Consider the following 24,986-nt stretch of genomic DNA (forward strand, 5'->3'; position numbering starts at 1 on the left):
TATACTTAAAATATCAGGGGCAATTAGGTAAGTACATTAGACTAGAGAATGAAAAGAAAGATTTTTTCCAATGGAAAATACATACAAAGTTATGATTGCCAATAGAGACTGCATGTAAATTTTCCCTTACATGACCGATGTTAAATTAATTAATTAATTAATTAATTTTCAGAATTACACCTGACAGGTGAATACTTTGATGAATTACTGAAAACACACTTGTCAAGGCCACATTGCAAGCCCACATCAGTTTTCCATTACAAAATACACCGGTATTTTTTTTTCTCAATCTAAATCCCTACAAAGCCACCAAGTGACTCAGAAGCTAAAGATAACATAACGCAGGAGCCCTAAATTAACATCACAATTCTAATGATTAACAATATACTGGGAGAAGCGCAAAAAGATAATGGAATTGCACGCAGACAGTTGCAGCTTCAAGTTCGAGTCCTCTTGTTGGTGCTGCAACTTGGGCACTTGTACTGTTTTATGTGCTCAGCTCGTGCCGGGGTGATCTTCACACACTTTCCATGAAACCAACTTTCGCATACGTCGCAGCATATCCAGAACTCATCATGAGCGTAGTTGTCGCCACATGCACCACATAAAGTGTTCTCATGCTCCTCTTCATCTTCCTCACCGTCTGTCCCACTCTCTTCATCTTCTTTTGGAGGTAATATCTTTGCCACCTTGGTCAGCTGATCACCCTGTCTTAACTGACATATATGTTCGTACTGAAAATTTCCATGTAATTTAAGTAGAAGCGAAATAAAATTGACAGGAGAAGAATTTACGATCTTAGAGCTTGACTTGCTCTTGCTACTGCTATTTGAGGTCTTTTCCTTGGACTGCTTCTTGGTAATCCCAGTTACAACTTCATATATGGTAGGGAGGTTGTTGATCATATTAAAAAGTCGCCTCCTGTAGTAATAGTTCCAAGGGGTAAAAAAAAACATCAGTATTCTGTAATAGAACTAAGAACAAAAAAGTAGGAGATTGATGATCTAAAAAAGATAAATCTAACAGTTACAACTTCCTTGTGAGAATAACAATTTCATGATCTTAATCTTTGAAAATTCATTTCAATGAGTGAGAAATTAATGTACTTTTTCTTCTAATTCTTAAACAACTAAAATTTAGACTTAGACTTTATACTCTTCTGCTTATATTGCTCATGGATCATAGGTGAGAGTGATGTTTGCATCTCCATGATAGTCATAGACCATGGAAATGATAAAGTTGAAGTTGAATCTGCAGGCACTTGAAGAAGTGTGACATGTGACAAGGTTAACATACAATGACAGACTTAAAATTGTCATAGAAATTTGCATATCCTTTAATTTGAAAAGTTATACTAATGGTTATATAATTTGGCAATTTTGATAATCATGCATTAAAATTAATTTTCCTCACAATGAAGTTAAATTAATTGAATACGAAATCCCCTAAGTAGTTATAAGACACAATTCAAGGACAAAAATACGAGAATAATTTGCTACAAGAACATCAGTATTACAATGGCATGTAGTGGACAAGAAGATCAACTCTTAAGGTTAATAAACTCTGTAGTCACAATAACTACAAGAATATATACCAATACAAGTCCTAATAATTGATTTCTTAATTGTCAAATGATTTTCTTGCATTTTATTTTTTTAGTGTTTGCTTTGTTCAATTTCATCTATCTCTTAGAATATTATGAAGTTATGATTTGTAAGTAAAGTTAAGATTAGCAATATTCTTTAAAGGGGGCAAATCAATGGAAGGTTTGTCCAAAGCTATACTATAAGGGGACTCCTGTAAGTTCAAGTCATTGGGGAACCTTCCCTTTAAGAATTTTTTTAAGTCAAATCGCCAAAGAATCTTTTAGAATTAAGTTATTAGGGGTTTTATCTAAGATAAATTTGAAGTTATAACTAGTGGCGTACTGAACATTCTTTGAAGAGGGAAAATCAATAAGATGTTCATCTAAGGTCATGCCATCAGGGATTCTTCGAAGTTCAAATCATCATGGAAGTTTTCTAGATCAAGTCATTTAGATGATTACTAGGTGAGACTACAACATTGTTTATGTTAAGGTTTGTGGAATATATTTTAAATTGTTACAAAACACATTTAGAGTTAAGTTCTATCAATCACTCGAAGATTCTTTAAATTTAAATGAAAGTCTTTAGGTATTGTCTTAAAATCTAGTTTTACTTTTGGATATTTTTTCCCTTTAACTTGAGCTGATATCACTGGTCTGTGAAATTTTATATGGCAAGCAATATTCACCTTTTACTACCATTCTTTCAAACATGAAAGGCTTCCTATATTGAAGAAGACAAATGAAATTAACTTCATGAATTTTCAGTCTAAATCGATTAATAAATTGACAATGGATTCGCTAGGGCATTTTTCAATGCCCACGGCCTCTATATTTTACATTAGCACATTTTAAAAGGAATGTTTTATGTTTATCAATTTATTATATAGTTGATCCTTAAAGTACAGTGAGATATATTTTTCGATTGGTTTTCTTTTCATCTTGGGATTTTGCATCATAGATATTATTCCTATTTTATAGTAGATTTGAGTTTTGTGTCAATTCTTCTAGGCAACTCATATGAGTTTAATTTTAGCATGTAATGCATGAATGTACAATAGGGCTCATTTTGTATCAATCAAAATAATTTCCTATGTATGCTTAGCCAATCATTGACTTAGAAAAGGCATATGATAGAGTCCCAAGAGAAATTATATGGAGAATTTTAGAAAAGAGAGGTGTTAGCGTAACATATATTGAACTAATTAAGGATATGTATGAGGATGTAACGACCAGAGTAAAGACTTCAGGCGGAGTAACTGAAGCATTTCCAATAAAGATAGGGTTACATCAAGGATCAGCTCTAAGTCCCTATCTTTTTACATTAATTATGGACGAACTCACTGCACACATTCAAGACACAGTACCGTGGTGCATGTTGTTTGCAGATGATATTATTTTGGTAGATGAGACACGTGAAGGAGTAAATGCTAAGCTAGAATCTTGGAGGGAAACACTAGAAGGGAAAGGTTTTAAGCTTAGTAGATTAAAGACGGAATATATGAAATTTAAGTTTAGCAATATTAGAAGTAATGAAACAATTGTTAAGATAGAAGAGGACGAGTTACCTGGAACCGAGAGATTTAAATATTTAGGATCATTTTTACAAAATGATGGAGGGATTGAGAGAGCTTACATAGAATACAAGCAAGATGGGTGAAATGGAGGGGAGCGTCGAGTGTTTTATGTGACCGTAAAGTACCTCTTAAATTTAAAGATAAGTTCTATAAAACCGCAGTTAGACCTGCTATGTTATATGGAGCTGAATGTTGGACTATGACTCGAGCACATGAGCAGAAGATGAGAGTTGCAGAGATGAGGATGTTAAGGTGGATGTGTGGACATACGAGGATGGACAAAATAAGAAATGAGAGCATTAGAGAGAAAGTAGGAGTTGCATCTATTGAGGAAAAACTCAAAGAGACGTTTAAGATGGTACGGACATGTACTTAGACGACCAATAAATGCTCCAGTTAGGCGATGTGAAACTATGATAAACATGCATATAAAACGAGGAAGAGGAAGACCAAAAAAGACTTGGTTAGCAACAATAAAACAAGATAAAATTTATTTAAATATAGATGATGATATAATAGGAGATAGAGCTCAATGGCGTAAAAGGATTCATACAGCCGACCCCACTTAGTGGGAAAAGGCTTGGTTGTTGTTGTTGTTGTTGTATGCTTAGCCAATTACCCATGTAATTATTTGTATATAAAAGATGATATCAGTAAAATTATATGGATGGTCAAATACAATTTTCATTATTCTAAGCTTACCCTCCAAATGAATATAGTTTGTTTTACAATCTTCACTCTGAAAATATATAATCACTCGTGTATTTAGTTTTGTTTCCTCTTATTATGCAAAACTAAAATGATACTTATAAAGTAATGTGACAAACTAAATCATAATAGAATTTTGTTTTTGAATGATGGGTTTATATTATGCACTAAAATATGGTGCGTAATAGTTTAAAAAGTAGACAAAAGTAAAGCAATTATGTGAAAAAAAATTACTCAATAAGATATGATAATATGAAGAAGTTTTATAAGTAAACTAATCGAATGTAAAATAATAATAATAATAAATTAACCAACTAAATAAATAAAATCAATTTCCTTTATAGAATTATATTAAAATGTTGCAACTTGATTCATTATAAATTGCCATAATAGTCAAATCTCAATCAATTGGTGTAGTTGTCGTTGGTGTTTCTTTCTTTGTAATTTGCATTCAATTTCTTATTAGATATTAGATCAAATCAGCCTTTTAATAAGCCTCAAATTCTTATGCATAATTCTTTTTTATAATTTACCTTTTAGGTTTCATTTTGCAAATACACTCAGACTAAATCCAATTTTATCACACTGAATTCAAAGGGAGTAACGCTCACTTAATCATTCCTCTTTTTTCTAAAAAAATAATGTTAAAGTCTTCTTTTTTCTTAATTAATTATCAATGAAGCGCTATCGTCCTCAATCTAAAATACAAAAAAAAAAAACAAAACAAAACAAATGTATCTAGGTATTTCTACCTTTCATTCATCTGGAGGAGGTGGCTAGACCGGCCCCACGGAATTTTTCCCTCAACTATAGGGTAAATCCGGAAAGCGTAAATGGGCCACAGGACGCCCCAGCAACACAAGTGGTTCGAGAGCTGCAGGCGTTTATTTGTGCTGTGTGGAAATCGAACCCTCGTTGCTTAGGAAATTCATCCGTCCGCTTACCATGGCACCAAGCCCCGGGGGGACTCAATCTAGGATACAAGGTCATTAAATGGATGGTGATGAAGGTGACTAATAATTGGCATAGGTTGGGGCTAATGGAATGTCCGATGAATAGGTTATGATGTGGCTAGCACAGGAAGTGAGTAGACAAGATGAGGAAGTAGATGACCAGAGGCACTCATAAGTAGTGGCAATTGCTGCCATCAGACTCTTGTAGACAGATAAAACTTTGTAGACATTTGGTGCCTAGATTATTGGATTTCATAGTGTTTGCTTAAGGCATGAGGTGAAGTGTGGAGGCAATGGTGTTAATTTTAAACAAGCAGTTCTAGGATGGCGAGTGTGATAAACAGTCGATGTTGAAACAGATCATTGATGATGAACAAAACGGTGGACGGACAAAGGCTGTATGGCGGTTTGAAGGTTCCAAATCTTGAGTCATGCCAGAGCTTCAATTTTTAAATAGAATGATACAGTTTCAAAAACGTGCAAACATTTCGATGCATGGTGCAGGTGATGAATTAGAGATTGAATGAAAAAGGAGATGAAACATAGGAAGGAGACATTATCTATGCCGAGAGGTATTGAGTTTTAGTAATTTACTATGACAATACATTTCTATTTCACCCAGCACAGCACAAAATTTCAAACTATAAGTGATTCACAGCTCATTAGAGGAAGAAGATAGATTTGGTTTTTGGAGGAAAGTATTTTGTGCCAAGGACAGTATTTGGTTTGTTGAGGTCATGGAGAGGCAAGAGTACACTACAGAGAGTGGCAATGAAGGCAAGGAGGTGGTGACCTTGTAGATTTATAGAGGTTGTGGGAGGTTTAGGGAAGAAGAAACATTCAACATTGAATTAGAAATTCAACCTGATAGCAAATTAATTTAATTCGAAAGCGAGCAGAACATATACAACTCTAATGCTTAATTAATACTTGAAAGAAAATCAAAAATTGCATAAAGATATATTACGACTTAATGTGAAAAAAGGATCGGTAATTTCACAAAAAAATAAACAGACTTACAGAGAGAACGAAATATATATATTATAATGCAAAAGATTATTAACATTAGAGGATTGGATGATTTTAACACAAATACAATTGGAAACAAAATCTAATCAAGGAAAGAAATAATCTAATAAATCTAAAAGGACGAACTTGAAGGAAACAAACCAAATTATAAACTAAAAATGAACCAAATTAAATTAAACTTGTACTAAAAATTTCATATAATTCTAAATAAGAGAATTACCAACTTGGATATTTCTTTAAACACTTATTCTCCTTAAGAGGAGAACCTATCAAATAAATTCTTACAAACCTAAAGACATTAAATTAAATTCATAATTTGCATTAACACCTCAGCCAACAACAGTGTCAATTGCTAACTACCAATATATAAGACACTAGAGATCTAAAATAGTTTTATCATAGCAACTCAACTATGAAATTTAAATAGCGACATTAGAAACCAAATACCCAATGGAATGCATTTAAGAATCTAAGTCAGCTATGGTGTCGATAAATAGAAAATTAAGTTATATAAGCTAAATTGAACCCTTGATTTGATGCAGCACGAAAGCACTCTTATACCAATTGATGCAGCACACGAACACTTTGATTCTATTTAACGCAACATAAGAACACTGATGCCAATAGAAGCAAAACTAAACTTGATCCCACAAATCACATAGAAAGATGAAATTGATGTAGAGAAGGAAATAGCTGTATCACATAAAAAAATTATTTTCACACAGGAGAAATCTCACAAATAAAATTGATAGCTTAAAAATACATCGATATGATATATCTTTTATAGATTAAACTTTACCCAAACTAGAAAAGAAATATACTAATTAAGAAACTTATTCTTAATCAAACTACTACCAAATCAAAAGATATTTTACCAAATTAAAAATTATCAAACTTCTAACACCTAAAATAGAAAAATTACCAAAATTAATTACATTTTCAAATTCAAGTTAACTCTTTTTCGTTTTCCATCATTCTTCCTCTGGGAAGAACTTAACTCCACACAAGTTGTCAACATCTCTACTTAAGGCATAGGGCATCCTTTCCATTGAATAAGGAATAGAAGTAACACTATCCAGTCTTGAATTTTGATGAGTATAATATTTTCATTATAAAGATGCTCTTTCTGATGACTAAGAAATTAATCCAATTCACTCTTCTTCTCTCTTCTTCACTCTTCTTCTCTCTTCTCTCTTCTCTCTTCTTTCTTGTTTTGACTTTCTTTGAAAAATACTTTTTTAGTGAATAAGAAAATGCCTTAGTTTATTAGGTGATGAAGATGTTGTTCACGTCTTCATTGAAATCACAAGGCATGGAAATGGTAAGGATAATGATGGATTTGCAGTATGACCTATGACAAAAGGGCTCGAAATTCTCACAATAAATTAGCATATCCATAAATTTTAAAAATAAATAATGTTTAAATAAATTAGCAAATTAAATAAGCAAGTATTAAAATTATTTTTATCACAATATGACCAAATAAATTAGATATAAAGGATATTATTCTTCTAAAGTAGATGTCATAAAAAAAATCAAAATTTATGAATAGAAATTATTGTATCACTAAACACCGTATATTAATCATTCCTTGGTATAATTTTGTACCTAATCAGTTGATGAAATTGAAATGCCAAATTTGGTAGATAGAAGTAAATAAGGAAACTTAGTGGGTCGACAAGCATTATAGTCATAAATAACTATGAAAGAAACCATTACAAGGATAGTGTTACTTGATTTGTCATTTTTTAAGCCGATGTCTTCCATTCTTAATTCATGATGTTTATTCTATTTAGTTACCTACTTGGCCTCTCTAAATAACATAAATGAGTTATAATTTGTATGATCAATATCAAGTTAAAATTATCCTCGAAAGATAAATAAAAGGTTTTCTAAAACTATATCAACAAGAAGCTTATTTGAGGTGTTATTAGAAGGCTCTTCTAAAGTGTTTACAATGGGCTTTCCTAAAATATTAAAGAAAATTTCTACAATTAAATAAGAAGATACCCTCTTTCTAAGCTCAACTTCTTTTTTCAATTAATGTTCTTTGATTATAAGTTCAAAAAGACTTTTAAATGTTATTGTTTAGTTTAATTCACTTAAAGAAAATTGTTTTGGATTTACAAACTCATTAGTCACGCAAACTCGATATATTTTTTCATTAACCTTTTTTCATTTCATGCAATGGTTCCATGTCTATCATGTAATAGTGATCTTCAATACATTACGAAAATTCTCTAGTGGCCCCTACCAGTTAGTTGTTGGCAAAACACACTTGTTCAGTGGTCATCAATTAAAATTGTTTTCAATCACATCTACCCAATCCAAAAATTGCATTATGGTCTCATTATGCATTAAAACTAAAGTTGTCATGCTTAAGCCTATATTATCATAATTTCCAGACAAGTGGTTTAAATTTTCTCTACAAAGAACATATTAAAATGGTGAATGAGTGTGCACGTATACAAGATCTAGAAGTGTATAAAGAGTAATATAAAATAATTAGAAACGTCAATTCTAATTCTCATAAAAGTAAGCTCGTATTCCATAGGGTAATGGGATCTATCTTGGTGACAGTTATGGTGTTTTCTCTCATTATATCATTAAGATATTATAAGTAATGATGCTTATAAACTAAAGTAATATGACTAATTAAAAATTAAAATATAATATATAAAGAGTAAAAATAAAGGTACAAAAAATAAAAATGTGTATATGATTTTTTTTCCTTTTGATGTATGACGATTAAACTAAATAATAAACTTATGATGGTACTTCTTGTGTTTCTATAAATAATACATAATGGCATGTAGAAAATTGTGGAAAACTAATTAATGTGAAAATAAATAAATTTAATAACTAATTAAAAAATAGTTTTAAAAAAAAAAAAAAAAAAGAGGTGGTAAATTTAACCAAATTAAAGCATTTGATCAGAGCCTTGTACTTAAATCCATTACCTCCCTTTCTAATAGACAACTTCCTCTTTTTTCTAATATCTATTGTTTTGTTTTAATTCTGTACAATAAGTTATAAGTTATTTTCCTAGTAAACATTAATTAATTTTTTTAAGGTGGCAGGGATAAATAGGAAATTTTCATATTAATGGGAGTAATCTGCAAAATGTCAAATTTTGACATAATCATCAGATCAAGATTAGAAGGTGGAGAAGTCAGGATCTCATAAGTTGCTTTAGAGGCATCACTCAAAGGTCAGATTGGTGCAGGAAACAACAACAACTTAGGAACGGCGGGTGTAGATTGAGCCAATAACAAGTGAAGGAGGACCTTGGGCAGCACTATTGCTTGTGGAAACTGGAAAGGACATTGTCGATAAGAGGGCATTAAGGACATCAGTAATTAGCAGCAAGGGCTTCTACGAGCCTAGCTTGGGTGACTGACAATTGCTCGCAATGGAACCTCTCTTCAATCAGTAGCATAGAGTGAAACCTCTAGCTACGTCACTGCTAAAGTGGAGCGGAATGACACTGGCAGCTGGGATGCTAAGGTGTCAAAATAGATGGCAGTGGGATGGTAGATACGGCAAAGAAGAGCATTGGAATAGTAGTTAGTCTTGTGGTGTGGTTTGATAGCGAAGGCCGGTTGCAAAGCGGCTTGATTTGCACGAGGTCAAATCAACAACAATGTTGTGATTTTACGGAGCAAGCTTTGAGAGTTTGAGGAAGCGAAGGAGAGGCCTTACTGCAAAGCATGATTTTTGTCGTCTGCACAAGAGGCGACATGGGTCCACCAACTATGGTGGAGGCAGGGCGAGGTGGTCGCTCACCAACCAGACTTGCAAGGCAATGACAAAGGTGGGGTTGTGTTGGTGAGGAAACAACAATGATATTTTGTGGTGGAAATCAAAGAAGGGGTGGAATTAATTTGTCTCAAAGGAAGAAAGAATAAAGGTGATGGTTCTAGAAGAAAGATCTTGTGGTGGTAGTACACAAAAGACAAAAGAGGTGAATGGGATTGTTGTGGATGGATTGACAATATATAGAAGTGGTAGGCGATGGAATAATTTGATGATTAAAAATGATAGAGACGAATAAGGCACAAAAGGAGTGGCAGATGGATAAATACTATGCATGGCAATTAGTGGATGGAAATAAAGTATTAAATGTTGAATCGAGAATTTGATTCTAATACCAATTGATCCAGCACAAGAATGCACTGATATCAATTGATGCAGCAAAAACACTTTGATACTATTAATGTCATACCAAAACACTTTGATAAGGATTGAAGATAAAGCACTAAAATTGAATCCTCAAATCATATAGAAACTTAGGAGAAATTATGAAGCAAAGAAAATAACTCTCATAGAAAAAAAGTCACATAGAGGACAAATTTCACACAAAGAATCAAAAGAAAATTTTATTGATCAAAAGCTTAAAAATACATATGACAATTCTTTTATGACCTCAACGTCAACCAAACTAGAAAATAAGACTAATTGATTGGCAAAGATATTCCTAATTAAACTACTCTCAAATTAAAATATTACTTTTAAATCAAAAGTACCTGCAAATGTGGGGTCCAAGGGAAGGGTTTATTGTATGTAGCCTTAACTTTGCACGAGGTTATTTCCTAGTAAACCCTAAAAATCAATTACAAATTTAAATTTAAATAGAATTTTTTCCTATTTGCACTATTATTAAATGGTTAAATGTTTATGTATTTCCTGAAAATAAGGAGGTAGAAAACTAGAACACAAATGATGCACCACTCTAGAAGCATTTTCAAACTTAAGTGTCAACAGATATCAACCAGCAAACTATATAACTAGCTGGAGTGAAACAAGATTAAGAGAACTCACGAAGATAAAGCACTAACACACATCCACCAATCTTCTAGGGGAACACAATCATTCCCATGAAAATTTTAACCCAAACACCCTCCTCATGGTGGTTTTCACAGTATGTAATTATGTTATTGGTTGAGGAATAAGTATTCCCTCCCAAACATAATAATGTGTTAATAACCTTAAAAATTGGTCATTGGACACAATCGCATGGTAATCCAACAGGAAGGTAAAGTACCAATAACCATCCATCCAACACTAGGAGTATATAAGCATGGCGTTCAAGATCCTACAAGTTGAATAATGAAACCTATCGCCAGTCACTCTCCCATAGGAATCCCTCCATTGAACACAATAAGTGTTCGTCCTTAAAAACAAGAAGTTGGAAAGTGAGGAACTAGAGGGTTTCAGGGTAAGCAACAAGAAGTTTAAAGGTCAATTTACTATCCTAATGTCCAATAGTGTCATTTTATTATATTTAGTCTACAGCTCTGTCCAGTTTCGATGTCCAAGAATACCCTGTTTGATGTCCAAGAATTGAGATGGATCTACTACCTCTGATATCCAAGAATGTCATTCTATTAATAGTCCATAATCATATCCAGTTTTGATGTCCAAGGACACCCTATTTTGATGCCCAGAATTCATTTTTATTTTATGTAGTCAATTGAATATCCAGTTTAATGTTGAATGTCTTAGCAATTAGAGTGCATGGCTCAAACCATGAGATGTTGAAGTATATCTGTAATTCTAATAAAGCAGTAATGTTACATATAATAATAATACATACATGCAACAATATCACAGCATTTAATAATAAAGCATTACTACTTTAGCACTTTTCAAAAGGACTAGATCAATTAATGCAAACATGAACAATTGAATGTGTAGATGATGTTCCTGATTTTCTAATATGTTTACAGTGTTTCAAGCTAATATTGACTTACCTAGACTCCTTATCAAATCCAAATCGGGCTCCAAAATAGAAGGCAACAGCAAGCAGCCATGCATCACTATGGACTGCAACTAAAGCAAGCCAATCTTTCCCTTCCATGCCATCTCTTGCAAAGTTAATTCCTAAAGCTGGCTCAGGAAGTTCTGGAGGAACTTCTTCAGCAGGCAAGGTAACTTCCCAGGTCTCGTTTGGAAGTCCATAAAGACATAAGTTCTCCTTTTCTGCAAATACAGCCAGATTATCTCACATTTAGCACAAGGAATGGAGACTAATGTTGAAATTTTGATCTTAGGTAGAGGGATCTACTGATGTCGTTTAAATTAACAAAATTAAAATTTGCAAATTTTAATTTACGAAGGCAACTTCAATGGATTGTAAGACTTATTTTAATGAAGTCATAACATATTGGTGTGTTTCATTGTTACTTTGAGGAATGAGTTATTTAGAGAAAGGTGCATTAGTTATTTTAGGAATTTTTTATTTGTTTTCTAAGTTTGTGGAATTAGATATAATTCTCAAAGATTGAAACATAACTAGGCCATAAAAGAGAATCCAGCCCCTTTGTTTCAATAATCTTCAGTTTAGCAAAATGGTCTCCATAAATTTATTCTATGAGATTGTTAGTTCCTAGTGTTGCACCAATTGGTGTCAAGTTAAATTCACAATGTTCTTCCCTTCGACCACTGCTAATCATCCCAATTGTCTGATTCATTTTTGTCTTTTCTGACCATGAATAACCACTATCTTTGCCTTTTCCTCAACCCAGACACCTAATCTTCCAGCCTTCTTCCCTCCATGATCACACCAGCATAAACAATGGAAAACCCTAGGCTACAGATACTCACCTCTTCCTCCTCCCCACCCTACCTTGTCCTTGTTCTCTCTCTCTTTCATCCTTAATTGCCCAGATCACTGGAGCACCACCTCCAACAAACCAGCAACTAACAGGAACTTCCTTCCACACTTTTCCCCTGAGGCAGCTCTTGTTCACCAATTGTGAGGGTCTGCAACAAACCCATGGCCTCCCTTCATTTCTTTCATTTTGCTTCCCTTATGCTCCTTTTATCTCTAAGTACAGACAAAGGAAGGAAAAATTTTCCCTTGTTTATTTGATGTAAAAAAAGGACGAATTCTAAATTCATCTGCAGATCCATTTTAATCCTTTTTTTCATCCGCACAAACTTTCCATCCTCTGGTCCCAAATCAAATGATATAATGCCTGCAAGGTTGCACCCAGCGCCTGGCCACGAGCTTGCAGCGAACATGTCTGACCGCAGCTTGGCACATGATCTTGCTGTCAGGCCAAGCCGCTGTGAGCTCACAGTAGCTGAGCCCACAGTCATGACATAGCTACCACGAACTTGCGGGCAGGGGCGGATGTACCGGGGGGGGCGGCGTCGGCGGTCGCCCCCCTTGCCGACGGAACCAAAAAAAAAAAATCGGGGATAGTTCTCCTTCCTCTTTATTTAAAACAACCTTGTTATGGATAGTTCTGATTTCCATTGCTACAAGCTCACTATTTCTTTCTTCCCTCGCAGCAGCCAGCAGCCAGCAGCCAGCAGCCGGAGTCCGGAGAAAAAACACGGTAAGCGCCAGGCGGAGTCACGGAGAAAACTAAGAGTCGAAGTTTCGAGACGAAGACGCATTCAAGTTTTTAATTGTGGACCACTGTGAACCACGTGTCATCATGCATTCATGCCATGACACGTTTCCATATAAAAGTTTACTTTTTATATTTTTCCAATGCTTTTTTTCAATTTAATTGTGACCTGTCCAATTATTTTTTTAATTGTGAACCAATTTCGTTTCTCTCCTATTTTTGGTTTCCGCCACTCACAAGTCACAAACTTGCGCTTTGTTTTTTTCTCTGCCGAGCGCCGACCCAAGCGGCTTGTTTGTGTGGCCTTTGTTTTTTTTCTCTGCCGAGCGCCGATCAAAGGTTTTTTTTTTCTCTTCCGAGTGCAGATCAAAGGGGCAAAGCGGCAAAGCCTAAAGGTGAAACCTTCAGCCTTCAGGTAAGTAGATTACTAGATTTTATTTTATTTTACTTTTTTAATAATTGTTTGATTATTTCTTGATTATAATATATGATGCAATTAACAATTTAAAATTTGATAGTTTAAATATTTAGTTGCTTTTTATATTTGATGGTTGGATAATTGAAAATTTAGATTTTGCATATTTAATGGTTGGATAATTTGTAATTTAGTTTTTTTGTATAAACTTTGAATATGTAATTAGTTTTTTTAGTAGCGGTTAGTTAATTGTAATTTATGAATATTGATAATTTATGCTAAATTAATTTTGTTTATTTTTAAAGAATTATTGATGAATGATGTTAAATAATTTATTTGTGTTATTGTTAAATTGTTCACATTACTTTATGTTGATAATTTTTTCTCATACATTATAATTTGTAGAAAATGTTGAAATATTTTGCAAAGAGGCCTAGGAGTTTAATTGAATCGTCTAGTGTTCCAGATGAAGAGTCTACACCTGCACCACAACCACCACCATCTCCTCCTCCTCCTCCTCCTCCTCCGCAAATTTTATCTGAAAATATTGAAAATCTGAGTAGTGAAGTAGAAATTGTTGTTGATCCTGGTTTACGAAAATTGATTGAAGAGTATGATGTTGGTGCTAGAGATCGTATTCGAAAAGAATATGTTGCTATGGGCCCTTGTCAACCTCGAGGCCATAATTTTCCAAGAAAAAAAATGGGTAAAGACAATAGATGTTTTAGAGAGGTTTGGTTTAAAGACCGTGATTGGTTGGAGTATAGTGTTTCAAAGGATGCAGCCTTTTGTTTCTGGTGTTATCTTTTTAGACCTAGTAATATAGGGTTTGGAGGAGATGATGTGTTTACGAGATCTGGTTTCATAAATTGGAAAAAAGCAATTGAAAAATTCAATGAGCATGTAGGTGGAGTTGGTAGTGCGCACAATGAGGCAAGAATACAGTTTGAGGGTTTCAAGAATCAAAGACAGTGTGGAGTATTCATTTTCATCAAGGAAACATGAGCTTGAAGTTGCTTATCGCAAACGCTTGACTTCCATTTTAAAAGTAATTCGATTTTTGTTGTTACAAGGATTGCCTTTTCGGGGACATGATGAGTCTTCGACATCATCCAATAGAGGAAATTTTTTAGAATTGCTCAAATGGTATAGCTCAGAGTGTCCAGAAGTTGCGGCAGTTGTTGGAATGAATGCACCTGGAAATAATCAAATGATTGCCCCAAAAATTCAAAAGCAATTGGTGAATGCTTGTGCAGTTGAGACCACAAATGCTATTCTAGCTGATCTTGGAGATAGGTGGTTCATTTTACTACTTGATGAGGCTCGTGACTGTTCAGTGAAAGAGCAAATGGCAGTTGTTATTAGATATGTGAACAAACATGGAGAGGTGATTGAACGATTTATGGCTGTAGTTCATGTTGCAACAACTACAGCTGCTTGTTTGAAGGAGGCAATCGACTCTTTATTTGCTAAGTATGGTTTGTCAGTGGCGAAATTGAGGGGTCAAGGATATGATGGTGCTTCAAATATGTCTGGAGAATTTAATGGCTTAAAGTCACTGATAATGAAAGAAAATCAGTATGCATTGTATGTTCATTGTTTTGCTCATCAACTCCAGCTAGTGGTTGTAGCTGTTGCTCAAGCAAATCAATATGTTTGTGATTTCATGTGGATTGTTGGTTCGATTATGAACACATCTGCATCATCTTGCAAAAGGGCCGACAAACTTCGACAACTTGAACATGACAGAAAAGTTAAACTTCTTGAAAGAGGATAGATTAGTCCTCAAGAAACTAGTCTAGCTAGGCCTGGAGATACACGATGGGGGTCTCATCATTCAACTTTATGTCGTATTGAACAAATGTGGCCATCTATTATAGAGGTTCTTCAAAATTTGATTGATGATGGTGATCGTTCTTCTAAGGGTTTAAGTAGAACTTTGGTTGAAAGAATGGAGAGGTATGAATTTGTGTTTATTCTACTATTGATGAAACGTATATTGGCAATCACAAATCATTTGTCAACCGTTCTACAAGAGAAAGATCAAAATATTGTGAATGCGATGCATTTGATCAATAATGTGAAATGCAAATTGCAAAAGTTGAGAGATTCTGGATGGGATATTTTACTTGAGGATGTGAAGAAGTTTTGTAACACTCATTCCATTGAAATAATTAATATGACAGATAACATCAACAGCCGTAGTCGTTTGAAGAGAGATGGAAAAAATGTTAATTTTTATCACTACTACCATGTTGAAATCTTTTGTGAGATAACTTTATAATTCTTTTTTTGTTTACTGTCAATTAAATTCTTTTAAACAGTAACATATTTATTAATTTTTACTTTTGTTATTTGATTTTTAAATTGTAGGTTATCGATATTATTCTACAGGAGATGGATAGTCGTTTCTCTGAAACAACTACAGATTTGTTGATTTATATGTCATGTCTTGATCCTAGGAACTCGTTCTCTAGATTTGATGTACAGAAATTAGTGCGTCTGGCTCATTTTTATACGGATGATTTTTCTTGGAGTGAGCGTATGTTGGTTGAACAAGAGCTTGAAACATATATTGATGATGTCAGATCAGATGAACGGTTTGAAGGCATTTCAGATTTGGGAACTCTTACAAAGAAAATGATTGAAACAATGAAGAACCGTGTATTTCCTTTGGTTTATCGGATGATTGAGCTAGCCTTACTTCTTCCAGTTGATACTGCAATCGTTGAAAAAGTGTTTTCGGCAATGAATATTGTCAAAACAGATTAGCGAAATAGGATTGGAGATGAATGGATGAATGATAGTTTGGTAGTCTATATCGAGAAAGATGTTTTTAATACTGTCGACAATGAGCCAATTTTACAGCGTTTTCAGAACATGGAGTCTCAAAGAATACAATTGTCACGTATTTGTTAGTAGATTGCTTTAATATTTTAATATTATTGTACGAGTTTTTTTCATAATATTGTACTTTTTTCTCCTGTATGCAGTATGCCAAGTTATTTTAAAATATTTTTTAATTACATAGAAGTTATTAACTATTCAAAAAAAAAAAATTCGCCGCGCTTAGATCGTGGCCGCCCCTCCATGATTAAATTCTTGGATCCGCCACTGCTTGCGGGTCTACCGGCCAAGCCAGGTTGCCACAAGCTCACAGCCAAGCCAAGCCACCTCACAGCTGTCGAGGCTATGGCGGCAAGCTTGCAGGGCATCACCAGGCTAAGTTGTTCCCTTTCTTCTTTTCTTCTTTTCTTCTTTTCTCAATCTCTTTTGGCTACCTTTTTCTTTTCCCCTGTTGATCCCTGTATACACTTGACCCCTTTTCATCTGCTATTCACTCTCCAGATTAAGCAGAGCATTAGACTCATGCAATAATTGTAACTCTGAATTTCCCTCTAGGGAAAATCTATGATCTTCCATCAATGGCATACACCACCTTTCAGCCTACAGTCATCTCATGAAATAAAACCCAGGTCTCTTAGGCTTTAATCACCCATTAATCGAATCCACCTGCACCTTAATCCTACATGGTCCTCTCCAACAAACAACCAATGCTCTCTGCAAACCAAGCAACCTCATCCTCACAGCCTGCATAGCAGGGTACACCAGAACCATAATCTCCTCCTAAGGACCTCCTTCCTTGCAACCAGACAAACCGCCCTCTTTTGTGCAAATTTGGATTCCCAACAGCCAGCCCTGCCACAACTTGCACCCACTGCAAGCATGTGCAATCTCCCTGGGTGCTAAATTTCTTGTAAATTTGCCACTCCTGCAAAAGCCAAACGTATACACCATCATCAGTAGGCATTGCTCACTGTCAGCATCATTTGCAGAGAAGCCCTCTATACAGCAAATCCTTCCTCACCCCGGTGCACATGTGGAAAATCCATCCTGCAGAACCACTCAGTTAGCACCAACAGCATTTTTTCCTTAACTGCTTTGCATCCTCTACCACTCCAACTGTGAGAACAATCCAGGATCAGCACATCCACTCTGTCAAGGAAGGCAGAGGAAAGCTCCCCTTTTCCCTTTCCCAGAATGCACTACACCCTGATAAAACAGCCCACGTGACACAAAATTGACCCACCTGGCACAATAACTTTTCCCTCTCTCTTAAGTGTGGATCTCACTTAATGAAAGAAAAAAAATTAGGCAGGCCTACGACTTTGGGGACCTTAAAAGCAAGGTTTGAAATCTCAAGCCATACTAAAATTTTGATCTTTATTGGAACAATACTGTTTTGGTATTGCGCCGAAGTTCCGATGTATGGTGTCAATCAAGATTTTAAGGTGAAAAAAAGGAGATAAAAAAAAAAAAGGCAGCCCGGTGCACGAAGCTCCCGTCATGCGGGGTCCCGAGGAAGGATCCATTGTACGCAGTCTTACCTTGCTTTTTACAAGAGGCTGTTTCCAGGATTCAAACCCGTGACCTTTTGGTCACATAGCAACAACTTTACCGTTGCGCCAAGGCTCCCCTTCTAAAAAAAAAAAGAGATAAATATTAAAAAAAAAAAGATTAGACAACTATATAGTCATATGCTTAAGTTCAAACTTTGGTTTCCATTGGAATAAGCTTATATGAAAAAGTTTTAAAAAAACAACACTATCAGTGTTTTAGTATATTGATGTGAACAATACTATCAACATAATTGACACGACAACACAAGAGACATTATTTGTGCTAAGTAGTATCGAGTTTAGGTAATTATTGAAACAATTCATTTCAACCATTTCGCCCATTGTGGTACAAAATTTCAACCATATTTAAAAGAATCTTGGGTCCAATCAAAAGGCTTATTACACCTAGAAGTGTGTGGGAACCAATTCGAGGATTTAAATTTGGTGCAAGGCTCGATTGCACAATGCAAGAAAGTAAGATGCAGTTCAAGGGCAATTTTTCTCACCAACCAATCAAGATATAAACCATGGCAACTTTATCACAATAGCTAAGCATCAAAACGTTGTAGGCGAAACCCCCTTTTCCATTCTCACTATGGATCACCTCCATAATCCCTTTTTTTTAAGGAAGTCTTAGAGCCCCAAGATATTTCCATCATGTTCCAATTGAGACTCTTTAGAAGTGCTCATGACTTATTCATAACAACAAATACAAAACTCTTACAGCAAACATAAACACACCATCCTCCAACCATTATAAAGTTTAAACTTAAGGATGAAGAGGCGCAAATTCACTCTAGTAGATTTCCCAGTTCATGTTCCAAGCTATACCGCTCAAAGTCAACAACCTAGGGAAGTGCATATTGATTAGCAAATTAAATTATGATACAAAATACAACATTTTATTTGTTAACCGTGAGCGGCAAATTTCCCAAGTCTCTATGCCAAAACCACTAGAAGACAACTCCAGGAACTGAAGAATGCCCCAGGCAAAACCCTCTTGGATCTGATAGAGCAATCATGTGATTATAGAGAACATCAAAGCAAACTAGATAGGTTTCCTTACATATAGGCATTTTGATATTATATCCTCTATAAAAGGAAAATTATATCTTTGAAAACAAATGGCAAACATCAGCGGTCATAGCAAATGGAAAGGCAAAATATAAGGTTATGACACCCACATGAGCTGATGTGCCATAAATAATGAATGAATAAGTTAGATAATGCTCCCACTAAACCTACAATGATATATTGTGATTGTCAAATTGTCGTGCACATTGTCACAAGAAGAAACAACAACCACCAAACATTTATCCCACTAAGTAGGGTCGGTTATATTGATCCTCCTACAACATTAGACTTGATACTCTACTATATCATCATCTATATTTAAATAAATTGTATATTGTTTTATCGTTTTATCGTTTTATCGTTACTAAGGAAGTCTTATTTGGTCTTCTTCCTCAATTAATGCACATATTTGTCACGAGCTCACATTGCCTAACTAGCATAGGTGTAATCCCGACTTTCTCTCGAATATTCTCATTTCTTATCATGTTCATCCTTGTATGTCCACATATCCTCCTTAACAATCTCATTTCTGCAACTCTTATCTTCTGCTCGTGTGCTCACTTCATAGCCTAATGTTCAGCTCCATATAAGATATCACATTTACCCACTGTTCCATAAAATTTTCCTTTAAACTTAGACGTACCTTACAATCACATTGAACACCTAATACCCTCCTCCACTTCAACTGTCCTTCTTATATTCTATGTAAAACATCTATATCAACCCCTTCCTCCTTAAACAAAAAGGATTCTAGATAAGTAAAACTTTCAATTACAAATAACGCGTCATCTTTTATCTTAACAATTGTATTGCTATGTCTATTACTACTAAACTTAAATTTCATATATATTCTGTTTTTTTTTTACTAAATCTAAGACTTTTAACTTGTAATGGTTTCCGCCAAGATTCAAGTTTAGCATTTAAGTCTTCATAAGTCTCATCCACCAAACAATGTCATCCACAAACAATATGCATCATGATGACTTATTTTGGATGTATTTAGTGATCTCATCCATAGCTAATATAAAAAATATACACTTAGAGTTGACCATTGATATAACTCTATTTTTCATAGAAAACGCTTCGGCTAATCCGCCTCTTCACCCTTATCATTATATCATCATATATATCCATAATTGTCTTAATATATGCTATGCTAACAACTTTTCTAGAATTCTCCATGTAATTTCCGTCGAGGAATCTATCATAAGCTTTTTCGAGGTCAATGAACATCGTGTATATGATTTTCAATCACGTTAGTCTTCTTAATATTTTTGCTATCACTTTTTCCCAAAATTTCATAGTATGGCTCATTAACTTAATGCCCTTATAATTCGCACAAATTTGTACATCTCCTTTATTTTTATACAAATGACTATTTACGCTCTCGTGATTAAACATTTTCTTTGTTTCAAATTAAATAACTTCGTAAATCATTCAATACTCTGTCTCCCATGTCACTTCCATACCTCTATTTAAATATCATCCGGTCCAACTGTTTTTCCATTTTTACCCTATTTAACGCATGTTCTACTTTTGAAATTTGAATTTTCTTATACAAAATTAAATTTTCATACTCCTCTAACCTACTTAAATTTCCTAAAGTAAGTTGATCATCTATACCTTCGTTATAGAGTTAATGAAAACCTCTTTTATCGCTCCTTTACTTCCTCATCCTTCACTAATGGATTCATCTTCAATGCATCTTATTTAGTAAGATCTCTTTTTCCTCTCACTGTAGCTATTTTATAAATGTCATTTTCCCTTTCTTTTGTATCAAGTTGTTGATACAAGCATTTGAAAGCCTTATTCTTAGTTTCACTTACTATTTTCTTGGCTTCTTTCTTAGCTGCTGCATATTTTTTAAAACTTTCTTTGTTCTTGTAAGTGTACAGTAACTTATAAATTATTCTTTTTGCCTTCAATTTCTCTTGTACTTCATCATTCCATCACTAGAATTCTTTATTTGGTGATATTTGTCCTCTTGACAAACTGAGTTAGCTCTTAGCCACTGCTTTAAAATTTAACGTAATCTTATCTCTTAGCACCCTCATATTGGCATCTATCTAGCTTGCCACAAAAGAAAAATCATACAAGAGACACCCAAGTATCTAGCTTTCATGAGGCACCCATTGCCACGATAGGTCTGTCGGAAGACATTGAATAGTTGGCTTGAGCTATTAATTTCCTGCCTTGTGCCTAGCCATGCCTACACTTTACTCCATAGTGCTTTGCTAATGGGACATTGGAAGAATAGATGGGCTCTTACAGGTCTTGCATGACTCATATAGGATGCAATCCTTTGTTCGCAACCGACCTTGAGCTAGCATCCAGAAGGTGGATATGTGCTTGGCATGAGTCAAGGCTGCCAGACAACCTTAGCCCATGCTCATATTGTCCCTTCCGTTCAGAAGAAATCATATGCCTTTGCAGCTCCTTGCTTCTCCCCACATATTATCCGTCAGTTTGCTGCACAAGCTAGTCCCGGATTTGCAGGAAACGTTTAATTAAAGGGGAGTCTGACTTCTTTCTTTGCCATTGTCAGAGGTCTGCATGCCTTAGATATTGATGGAGCAAACCCATAAAGAATGTTTCTTGTGTTATATGTTCCATAGAGCACGACATAAAAGAGTCAAATTCCATGAATGTAAGTCCCGTGGTCCATAGCCACCTTCTTCTTTTGATAGGCATACAGTGGCATGGTAAGTTGGTGGATGTTTTATCGTCCAAACAAAATATCGACATCTAGCATAGAGCTTATCAATCACTCCATTTGGGATTGGTAGAATTGACAACCAGAAGCATTCAACGTCTTGCAAGACCGTCTTTACTAATTCCAACTTTCCAATGTAAGATAACATGTGTTGCCATGATGTTAGCTTCCGCACCACCGCATCAATTAGAGCACCATAGTTGTTAATCCGCAACATTTCCGTGGCTAAGGGAATGCCAAGATATCAAAACGGAAAGCTCCCTTGTTGGAATCCCATGAGCTCCAATAATGTATCATGGGGCCGTGGGCCAACCCTAGCAAAAAAGATGTTGGACTCGAATGGATTCGCTCTTTGTCCAGCCATGTCCCCAAAATCTTGTAGGCATTCCACTATCATTGAAATGGTAGACTCATCTCCCCTAGCAAATAAAAGTAAGTCATTTGCATATGCTATGTGGGTGATTCTGGTGTCGCCACACATTGGATGAAAATGAAAACCCGATCGCATGGATGCCACATTTAGAGATCTGGAAATAACTTCAAGACGGCCCAAAAAGTAAAGGGGAGAGTGGATCACCTTGATGGAGACCTCTCGACCTTTTGAAGAAACCATGCATACCACCATTGATGTCAATTGATTTGGATACAGTCTGCACTCAGTAATCCAATACCGGTATTGTTGGGGAAAATCATAGCCAACAAGTGCAGCCTGTAGAAACCTCCAATCCACCATGTCAAACGTCTTTTGAAGGTCAACTTTCAACACACAACATGGGGAGACCCACTTTCTAGCATACTTCCGCAAAACCTCTTGTGCTAAATGGATGCTCCAAACTATAAATCAGTCCCTAACATTTTCCTACTATTGATACTATATTTGATGCGCATATTTAACACCACTAACCTAACCTGGTTATGTTTTCTCCATGGATAACCTTACAATCTCTATAAATTTTTTTAACCCTTTTTTGCATAAGAAAGTCAATTTGTGACTTATTATTCCCACTTTTGAAAGTAACGAAGTGTTCTCTTTTCTTCAAATCATAATAGTTATTATAAGTTTTATCGTGAAATCCAATATAACTTTTCCTTTATCTCTTGTTCTAAAACCATAGCCCATTTTGATCTCATTTTTTACTCTACATGGCCATTTAGATATCCTATTAAAATCATCTCGTTTTGTCGGAATATTTTATACTACCTCATCTAGGTTTTTTTTCAAAATTTATGTTGATATCTTCATCTAATCCTACTTGAGATGCATATATGTTAATTATATTAATAGTTTCTTTTACTACCACTATCTTAAGAGCTTTAATCATATCTCTTTCCTAACTACTCGTACTGCTTCATCTTTAATAAATTATTTACAACAATACCTACTCCATGTTCGTTTTACGCTTTCCTACGTATCATAACTTAAAACCTAAATTCTTTATCATCATTGTCTTCTCCCCTATTCATCTTGTCTCTTGTAACATAAAATATTAATCCTTCTCGTAATCACTGTATTTATTACCTCCTTTGATTTGTCGGTGAGCTTCTTGCATTCCAAGTTCCAAATCTAAAATAATTAATATTTCTATAATTATAGCATTAAAGCTTCATGATCGTCTATTGTAGATCCACAATGGTGAAGGCTCTAATATTGATAGTCTTGCAAGAGAAGATAATGGTGGAGATACAACGGCATAGGAATTTGAAGCACCTTAGTTGCATACTATAAAGTAGATGGTAAGTCTAAGATTAATAGAGCCTCAAGGAAAGTGACAGCAATGTGGATAAACAAACCATATTTTAGGAGAGCATTAGTGGCATCCTTTAGAATCTAAAGTAGTTGAGGAGGAGCACTTGATTGCTCTGGGTGATAATTTATGTCTATCGGGAGATGAGAGATGGAAAAAAACAAGGATAATAGATATGATCAAATGGAAAGAAAATAAATAGTAAAAAGAACCTGATCATAAAGAGTAGAGAAGGGCATACTTTATAAGATAACATGCAATAAGAATGATATCATCCCAAAACTCTATGGGGCATTTTAAAAAAGAGGATCAACTTTAAGGGAGAAATAACTATTTCTAATAATTTTATCCTTGAAACATAGACATTGTTGTTATGACTAATATCATCCTGTTATTTTCTTTTGACAATATGCCAAGTATGCATCTCATCGTGTACTAATATTTTTCTAAATTATATTTCACTCATGAGAAAAAATATAATACTTATTAATCAAAAGGTTGATCACTACATAAGAGATAAGTTACCAAACAACTTGAAATAGCTCCAAAATTAAAATTATTTTCCTAATATGCATCAATACGATTCAGAGAATTCATGACTCATGCATCATACAATGATCAACAGCCGAGAAAATGATGGAAGATGAGAAAGGAAAGTTGTTAAACCGTTCGAAACTAGCTAAACCCTAGCTCTAACGACAACGAATTAAAATAAAGAAGGGGGAGAGCTAGTACCGGGATCACACTGCTGATAAAACTTCTCGACATCTGCATCACGAAGAGGAAGCAGAAGAATATTAACTTCCGAGCAAAGAAAAGAAAAGCAAAAACACACCAACGACCCAAACAATCCGGCGGAAGAGAAGACGATGGATCTGTGAAGTACCAGTAGTGAGCGCCTTGATCATGCCGGCTCTCCGGGCCCTGAAGTCTCGGAAGACGTCCTCGGCAGTGTGAGAGCCGTACGCCCCTCTGCCGTCGCCGTCCATCGTCGGAGGCAGGGCGAGCCAAGGAACCGAAGTTTCTGGCTAGAGATGGAGAAGGGATTCAAATCGGCGCGGGGGCACGAGAGGGAGAAGGCCGAAGCTGGGCATTGATTATCTCTCGGCAGGTGCTGTCGAAGAAGAAGAAAAGAGAGATGAGAGGAGGCGCGCCGGCGAGGGATCCAATAGTGGAGCATCGACAATTGACATCGGTTTGACCTAGTCAACATTCGGGTCAGGACTAAGAGACGAGTCCGACTGAATGGTACTCGCCTGGAGGCCAGATATTTTCTTAGTAGAAAATTAATAAAAGAAAAGATGACTTTGCTCACCGCCCCATAATAGTATGAAGACATTATGCTCTGTTCTTAAGGCGTAGTATAATTGGGGACGTATGATTTTGTGATCGAGAGGTCTAAAATTTGACTTTTGGAGTGTTATTG

General features: G+C 35.1%; 1 protein-coding gene across 2 annotated transcripts; it reads right to left on the reverse strand.

Annotated features, from left to right (window-relative positions):
- Positions 1 to 233: 233 nt before the first annotated feature.
- Positions 234 to 24,768, reverse strand: LOC122010386 (PHD finger protein ALFIN-LIKE 8-like). 2 transcript variants are annotated; one of them, XM_042566901.1, is made up of 5 exons: positions 24,447 to 24,768; positions 24,296 to 24,328; positions 11,606 to 11,834; positions 795 to 921; positions 234 to 707 (listed from the first exon to the last, which is right to left on the reverse strand). In XM_042566901.1, exons 1-5 carry the CDS (start codon positions 24,547 to 24,549, stop codon positions 438 to 440), a joined length of 762 nt encoding a protein of 253 aa, XP_042422835.1. In that variant the 5' UTR covers positions 24,550 to 24,768; the 3' UTR covers positions 234 to 437. The 2 variants fall into 2 exon arrangements, with proteins under 2 accessions (XP_042422835.1, XP_042422834.1); XM_042566900.1 differs by having other exon boundaries at positions 234 to 716; positions 24,447 to 24,767.
- Positions 24,769 to 24,986: the final 218 nt, after the last annotated feature.

Source organism: Zingiber officinale, chromosome 8A (assembly GCF_018446385.1).
Source record: "Zingiber officinale cultivar Zhangliang chromosome 8A, Zo_v1.1, whole genome shotgun sequence".
NCBI lineage: Eukaryota > Viridiplantae > Streptophyta > Magnoliopsida > Zingiberales > Zingiberaceae > Zingiber > Zingiber officinale.

Bases quoted from the DNA above. Each gene is read 5' to 3' on its own strand.
- LOC122010386 (XM_042566900.1), bottom strand. From the start codon at position 24,549: ATGGACGGCGACGGCAGAGGGGCGTACGGCTCTCACACTGCCGAGGAC. The intron at 11,835-24,295 runs GTACTAGCTCTC...CTGTATTTGCAG, and splicing joins TTATCAGCAGTGTGATCCCG to AAAAGGAGAACTTATGTCTT. The intron at 922-11,605 runs GTAAGTCAATAT...CTATTACTACAG, and splicing joins GGATTTGATAAGGAGTCTAG to GAGGCGACTTTTTAATATGA.